We start from the raw sequence: 7950 nt of genomic DNA, 5'->3' as shown, positions 1-7950 counted from the left end.
AAGTTATTCAGAAGGGTTAAGGAAGAATCTAAGTGACTGTGCCTTGAGAACTGCATTTGTAAACTGGAACCTCAGAAATGCCCAGTTGTGGCTTCAGATGTGATTTATTTGGGGTACATTACTCTGCATTTCCTTCCCTAATAGGAAAGATTTGGAAGGGGGGAAAAAAAAAACCCAAACAAATTGAATGTAGCACATAGTGACTTATTATGTGAAATAATTAGGACATTTTCATGAGTCCTGGCTGAATGCTGCCACTCCTTTGTTTGCTCTCTGGGCAGCATCCATCAGGAGTGTGAAGTTGGAGTAAATCCGTCTTTCGAGAGATTCCCTGCCGCGTCTGTTGGCTCAGCTGCTCTTGCTGATGCAATCCTGCGAAGGTTTGCTTATTCACGGCAGCCTGCAGAGCAGCTGCACTGAGGCTGTGTGATCACAGCAGCTTGGGTGGATTCTGTAGTTGTGCCTGAAATCAGTTTCTGGTAATGCTTTTAAAAGGCTTAAACTTGCACTGTGTCCTCTCCGTTCATTTACTGCGCAGTGGATATTTTCAGGAGCTCACTCCAGGGAATACATTACCTCTACTCATGTTACTTCCCAAGCTTCTAGCAGACGTGGCTCTCTGTTGGCACTCGGATCACATCAGATTCCTCTGGAACCCTGCGGAGTTTTCTCAGGGAGTGTTTAAAAGCCTTTGGTGTGGTTGAGTCATTAGTGACTCATCTTTTCTTTTGTCCTCGCAGCATATTTGAAGGGGGAAGATGCCAATTGTCAGGAACCTGAGCAGAGCTGCCAGCCAGCTGCTCCAGAGCTCTGGCTGTGGCTGTGGGGTTTCCATCGTGCCTGTTCGGTGCATTGGAGTCTCTCCCCGCCAAGTGGCCTCCGACGCCAGTTTCCACTCCGTTACTTTTTCCGAGTCGGATCATCCTCGGGTGCTAATCACAGGTCAGCATTCCTGTCAGAACTATTCCTGCTCCAGCAGCCCTTCACTCCCCTCCTCCCCCCTCAATCAGCAGAATTCTGGAAGCAAAACCACTCCAAATATTCTGGGATTGTGATGATCTCTTCCATGTGGTGGTGAGGTCAGAGTCCCACGTGAGCTTTCACAGAGTCACGGAATCAATCAGGTTGGAAAAGACCTCTGAGATCATCAAGTCCAACCTATGAGCTAACACCACCATGTCAACTAGACCATGGCACTAAGTGCCATGTCCAGTCTTTCCTTAAACACCTCCAGGGATGGTGACATCACCCCCTCCCTAGGCAGTCCTACTGTTTTGGCTCTAGAACTCTGCTAAAATCACGTAATTAAATTTTCCTTGTGGGAAAAAGTGTAAAAGCATCCTGAATCACTGAAAAAAGTGCTGATTTCTGATGTGATACATGTAATATTGGAATTCTGTGTTTTTGAGTTCCCTTTTCCTCTGATTTTTGTTCCTTAGGTGGTCTTGGCCAGCTTGGGGTGGGACTTGCAAAGTTGCTCAGGTATGTATGTCATGATTCCCTTGTTTGCTACTAGTGAGGAATTCAAGCTTTAACCATCACTTCTAGCAGCAATAATTGTCTGTAAAGTTATTAATAAAATAATCCTACTGTCAATTTCAGATTCTTTTTCTCTCTTGGCTTTGTAAATAACCTTAATGGTTGGATTTGATGATCTTAAAGGTCTTTTCCAACCTTAATGATTAAATTTTCACCATCATTTTATATGTCACTTCTGGGCTTGCTTTGGGTCCCTGAGGTATTTTCTGTGTGTACATTGGTCACAGTTCCCAAAATAACAGGATTTTGTCTGAGACATTGGCTGCTGAGCTGTTTGCTTCCAGTTAAATGGAAGTATTCAGAGGCTGAATCCTCAGAGTCTTCCTTGGCTCTATTTCCTTTTCCTGTCCCCTACCTCATGCACACAGTTACCTCATTTTTTCCATGATATCTCTTCAAGATCCATATCCTTGTCCACATCCACAACAGCTCAGCTCCAGCGTATCATTTCCACACAGTGTTTGTTGCAGAGGATTTGAACTAAGCCCAAAAATGAGCAAACTCAGTGCCTTCAAAACACTGTTGCAATTTGAATGTTTTCCACTGGTTCTATGACATATTTAAAAATCATCCCAATAATGGGAGGCAGGAACGTGTTCCAATGCCATCGGACTTGTTCTCTGCCACAGCCTTGTGCTGATTAGCACAGGGCCAATTCCTCCATTTGATTTACTTAGTTGATATAAAAGCAGCTGCAGTTGCAGCAAGCCCAGTGGCTTTTTGCTACCTGCAGGGGAGGAGATTATCTCTGGGTAAAATTCTCGGTAAGAAAAGGGGAGGAAGGCATTTCTTCTCAACATATTTTCATTTTCTGAAAGATTTCTCTATGTTCACTGCTTCTAGAAGTAGTTTACTCACTTTCTAAGATGTTATATTGACATTTAAATGTTCAATGGTTTGGGTTTTTTACATGCAATAACTGATTTAATTGCTGAAATTGGTGCTTCTCCAATATTCCTCCTGCAAACCTAAATAGCAGCATAGCAACTGATGGGTTATCTCAAAAGGCTGTGGACTCACTGTTCCATGTGGGTATTTTTACACAGGAAACGCTTTGGAAAGAACAATGTGATCTTGTCTGACATTAGAAAACCTGCAGATAATGTTTTTTATAGTGGTAAGTGACTGGGGAAGCACATGAAAAATACCCCTTGACTTTACCCCCGATGTTCATTCAGACTAATTACCAGAGTGATAAGTGCATTACCCTGACAAGGCGCTGTTCTAACTCCTGGATAATGCCTTCTTGCTTTGGAATCTGGCCAAGAAGTTGGTTTCTTGTATTTTTCCATTTTCCTAAAGCTTTTTCTTTGCTTTTTTTTCACTGTTGCTTTGCCACTTTGCTGACCAGAATAACTCCTTGAGTCACACTGAGCTTGGGCTGTTGTGCTACTGCTACAAAAAGAGATGGTTTTATCCTTTTGGAGGGGACAAATTGGAAATGAAAGTTGTGCTTTGTTTTTCCATGCTCGTTTTTATTGTATTGATGGATATATTTTTTTTATTGTAAGATGGATATAAAGTAGGATTTTAAATTCTTTTATTTTCATTAAAAACTCGCTTAAATCTTTCTTTGCCATTGCTGTTAAATGATGTATTTAGGTGATAGAAGCAGCAGTTTGAGTTTCATGCAGAACTTTTCTTTACATCCATTCTTGGCATTCAATTTCCCACTGGTTCCATTTTCTCCAGGGCCTTTTATTTTTGCTGATGTCTTGGACTACAAGAACTTACGTGAGATAGTGGTGAATAACAGGATCACTTGGCTGTTCCACTACAGTGCTCTGCTCAGTGCTGTGGGAGAAGCAAATGTCCCCCTGGCCAGAGCTGTAAATATTACTGGTAGGTGACAAGGATTTCATGTTCATGAATCTGTGCCAGGGGAGGAGTAGGTTGGGTATTAGGAAAAGGTTCTTCCCCAGAGGGTGGTTGGGCACTGGAACAGCTCCCCAGGGCAGTGGGTCACAGCCCCAAACCTGACACTCTGCTCAGTGCTGTGGGAGAAGCAAATGTCCCCCTGGCCAGAGCTGTAAATATTACTGGTAGGTGACAAGGATTTCATGTTCATGAATCTGTGCCAGGGGAGGAGTAGGTTGGGTATTAGGAAAAGGTTCTTCCCCAGAGGGTGGTTGGGCACTGGAACAGCTCCCCAGGGCAGTGGGTCACAGCCCCAAACCTGACAGAGTGTTTGGATAATGCTCTCAGGCACAGGATTGTTGGGTAAGATGGATATAAAGTAGGATTTTAAATTCTTTTATTTTCATTAAAAACTCGCTTAAATCTTTCTTTGCCATTGCTGTTAAATGATGTATTTAGGTGATAGAAGCAGCAGTTTGAGTTTCATGCAGAACTTTTCTTTACATCCATTCTTGGCATTCAATTTCCCACTGGTTCCATTTTCTCCAGGGCCTTTTATTTTTGCTGATGTCTTGGACTACAAGAACTTACGTGAGATAGTGGTGAATAACAGGATCACTTGGCTGTTCCACTACAGTGCTCTGCTCAGTGCTGTGGGAGAAGCAAATGTCCCCCTGGCCAGAGCTGTAAATATTACTGGTAGGTGACAAGGATTTCATGTTCATGAATCTGTGCCAGGGGAGGAGTAGGTTGGGTATTAGGAAAAGGTTCTTCCCCAGAGGGTGGTTGGGCACTGGAACAGCTCCCCAGGGCAGTGGGTCACAGCCCCAAACCTGACAGAGTGTTTGGATAATGCTCTCAGGCACATGGTGGGATTGTTGGGGTGTCCTGTGTAGGGTCAGGACTTGATTGATGAACCCTGTGGATCCCTTCCAACTCAGGATTTTCTATGATTCCTGCAATGGTTTGAGTGTGTGCTGATACATCCTGTTGGTTTTTTTTCCAGGTTTACACAATGTTCTGGATATTGCAGCTGAGCACAATTTGAGACTCTTTGTTCCAAGCACTATTGGAGCCTTTGGACCCACCTCTCCTCGAGATCCAACTCCTGATCTCTGCATTCAGAGGCCAAGGACAATTTATGGAGTCTCCAAGGTCCATGCTGAGCTCATGGGAGAAGTGAGAATTTTTTATTTTATTCATTTCTTAAAAGTCCTGGGACAACTTCACTGGCACAGGTTGCCCAGTGAAGCTGTGGCTGCCCCATCCCTGCAAGTGTTCCAGGCCAGGTTGGATGGGGCTTGGAGCAATCTGGTCCAGTGGAAGGTGTTCCTGCCCATGGCAGGGGGTGGGACTGGATGACCTTTAAAGTCCCTTCCCAACAAAACCAATCTGTGATTCAATGATTCTAATGTCATTGCTTTTGTAGTATTCCTCACTGCGGAATTCTTTTCCCTGTTCTTTGCTTCCTTCATGCTTTAGTGCTCAGCAATAGTCTGAGTCAGCCCTTAAGGTCAAATGTCTTTTGAGTTTTGTTGGAAAAGGCACAAAGAAAGGAAGCTTTCAGTATCATTTCTCTCCCCGATTCTGTTGACTTTGGCTTCTCTACCTCATCTGCCAACATGAATGGCATTACATAAGGGACAGTGTGTAATGGCATTGCAGAGAGGACAGTGTACCATAGCTTTGTGAGAACAGGTAGACAGTGATAACTTTTCCCTCTCCTTTCCCAGGAGAAGGTTTAAAAGTCAAAACTGTGGGTGTCTGTACATGTGTGTACTCTCCTGGTTTTGTAGATGTTTGTAAACATTTTAAAAGCTGATATTTTTACATACAGCTCCCTCATGTAGTTTGAAGAGTGTGTTAGCCTGAAAGGTCTCATAAACTTAGGAATTTTCAGTACCTGAGCACTAGATCTGGACCCTGCATGAGCAACCAATCCATATCAAGAATCCTTATCTACTGATGTGGATGTAAAGTAGAAAGGGGCATGCAGGGAGATCAGCTGCCTGGCAGGGAATGGGGAACATTCAGTTCCTTTTCTTTCATCCCTGTTCATGGGACAGCTATAGCGTGACGGCTCATCCTGTGGCAGATTTTTCCCTGTGCAATCTGTGAGTGTGTGGCCTCCTCTTGATGTGTAACACTGTGTTTCTCCCTTCTCTCCCTAGTACTACCATTACCGCTATGGCCTAGACTTCCGCTGCCTCAGGTATCCAGGAATTATATCTGCTGACTCCCAGCCTGGTGGGGGAACAACTGGTGAGTGACTTATGCATTCCAAGAAGACTGGAGAGGGACTTGGACAAGGGCCTGGAGTAGTAGGACAAGGGGGAATGGCTTTAACCTGAAGGAGAAGAGATTTAGATAAGATATTAGGAAGGAATTCTTGGCTGTGAGGGTGGTGAGGCACTGGTATAGGTTGGCCAGGGAAGCTGAGGCGGCCCCATCCCTGGAAGTGTTCCAGGCCAGGTTGGAGCAACCTGGTTAGTGAGTGGCATCTCTTCCCATGGCAGGAGTTGGAACTAGATGGTCTTTAAGGTCCCTCCAACCCAAACCATTCTTGACTCTATGATCAGTAACACCTCATTCTTCTGCCAGATTTTAGACAAGATACTTTGGGGTGGTGTGAGGGCTGTTGACAGTCATGAAGTGCACAACAGGTTGATGCAGATGATTACACACATTCATTATTCTCTTCCCCACAGATTATGCTGTCCAGATTTTCCATGATGCCATAAAGTCTGGCAAATATAAGTGTTACCTCAAGCCAGACACTCGTCTGCCCATGATGTACATCGATGACTGTCTGAAGGCAACACTGGAGGTAATGGAGGCCCCTGCAGAAGCATTGACCATGAGGACATACAACATCAATGCCATGAGCTTCAGTCCTGAGGAGCTGGCACAGGAGGTTAGGAAGTATATTCCTGAGCTCCAGATGACCTACAGCGTGGATCAAGTCAAGCAGGCCATAGGTTAGTATCTTTTCTGGCAACAAGTAAGAAAAACCATCAGGGTGTGATACATCAAAGGCAAAATCAAGTTTCTTTTCTTTTTAGGCACTTGCAAATTGCTCCTGTGCAGTTCTAGTTTTACAGTTTGAAATTCAGTTTTAGCAGTTCAAATGATGAAATACCTTGAATCAAGTTTAAAGGATTTTTCTTAAACCTCATGTTTCTTGGTTCTTTCCTTGCAGCTGACAGTTGGCCCATGAACTTCGATGACAGCAACGCCCGGAGGGATTGGGGTTGGAAACACGATTATGATCTCCCTGAGCTGGTGACCACAATGCTTGGCTTCCTTGGGTCTGACTCCAGGGTTGCTCAAGCTAACTGAAATGCTTTCAGATATTTCCAGATTTCCACAGAGGACCAGAAGGAAGAAATGGCTCAATTTAGTTTATAATTTTCTGAGTCTTAGAGCATGTCAGTTATTGATTCTTGTAAGTAGCAACAGAGCTGGGCAGAAACATACTGTAGCTGGAATGTTCTTTAGATAACCAGCATCATTGGGTGCTGTCCCAAACACAGCACTGATGACAAACACAGAGTTCTTGAACTTTCACGCATAGAAAAACCACCAAAACCAAGCACTTACTCCTGGCTGATGGCTCTCCAATCATTCCTGCCTCTTCCTGGGCAAACAACACAGGACAGCATTGTCCAACCTGCTATTTCAAAGCATATCCCATGAAGATAGCAATAGGGGTTTCATTTTCATGGTGGAGGATGTTAGGTTGTAGTAAGATAAGATCCTTTCTACTCTTTGCTTAGAAAAGAGACATCAGAAGAGCTACTTCATGTTTCCAAGTTGCAGGGGTTGATGCAATTCTAGTTTGACATCAAACTCTGGTTGTTAGTTCCTATTTATATATATATATTTAGTGCTGTATAAGCTACATTTTTCTATAGGTAGGGCAGATAAAGCAGCATTATTCTTATAATGCCTATAAATGTGAAGTGGAATAGGGCTTGAATTTTCCCATGCTTTAAAAAGCCCAGAGGTTACAGGCTAAGCTTGGTCCTGTTCTCTCCAAGTGCCACTGCCTTTGGTGTGACCTCAGAGGGAGATCTGAAACCTGAAGAGCTGTTCCATGGATGTGCATCTGGGTGGGATTTCAGGAATGCAAAGCCCCTGTGTGAGTTTGAGCAGTACCTTTGGTTCTCCGCGTTGTTTGCACGATGCCATACTGCCTGGAGCAAGTTCTAAGGGTGGGATGGTGATGGAGCCTTACAGTCAGCCTTTGAAATCTATCCACGGTCACTACATTTTCTGTGTGCACTGTTTGTAGGTGCTGTTTATAAGGAACTCGTACACTTTTGTTCTTTAGAGAGGGATCCAGAAGCTGAAACCATTTCTGAGCTACAGTTAAAGGGCTGTTCTGCTTGTTGAGTTTCATGCACAGGAGATTCTGGGATGAACAAGGGAGTTCAGGTAGATGTGTGTGAGGAAGAGATGTCAGTTCAAGAGCTACTTAGGAGACTTTGGGAAATGACAAACTGGAGAGACAGGAAAGCCATTTTAAGTAAAATACCAGTTTCCATGGATGTG

At 44.0% G+C, this 7950-nt stretch overlaps 1 protein-coding gene across 1 annotated transcript in view; it reads left to right on the top strand.

The window, feature by feature from the left end:
- LOC103797787 (L-threonine 3-dehydrogenase, mitochondrial-like) overlaps window positions 1–6743 on the top strand; it is an 8286-nt gene extending 1543 nt beyond the window's left edge. The window contains exons 2-9 of the mRNA XM_009070018.1: window positions 741–942; window positions 1440–1482; window positions 2586–2656; window positions 3232–3381; window positions 4403–4575; window positions 5568–5658; window positions 6105–6374; window positions 6596–6743. Of these exons, the coding sequence (XP_009068266.1) occupies window positions 759–942; window positions 1440–1482; window positions 2586–2656; window positions 3232–3381; window positions 4403–4575; window positions 5568–5658; window positions 6105–6374; window positions 6596–6735 (1122 nt within the window). The 5' untranslated portion in view covers window positions 741–758 and the 3' untranslated portion in view covers window positions 6736–6743. The remainder of the gene's footprint in view (window positions 1–740; window positions 943–1439; window positions 1483–2585; window positions 2657–3231; window positions 3382–4402; window positions 4576–5567; window positions 5659–6104; window positions 6375–6595) is intronic.
- Window positions 6744–7950: the final 1207 nt, after the last annotated feature.

The sequence above is a fragment of the Acanthisitta chloris genome, unplaced genomic scaffold, assembly GCF_000695815.1.
Source record: "Acanthisitta chloris isolate BGI_N310 unplaced genomic scaffold, ASM69581v1 scaffold5772, whole genome shotgun sequence".
NCBI classification, from domain to species: domain Eukaryota; kingdom Metazoa; phylum Chordata; class Aves; order Passeriformes; family Acanthisittidae; genus Acanthisitta; species Acanthisitta chloris.
The sequence above is the reverse complement of the archived record's forward strand: the minus strand, read 5'-3'. Positions and strand labels throughout refer to the sequence as shown.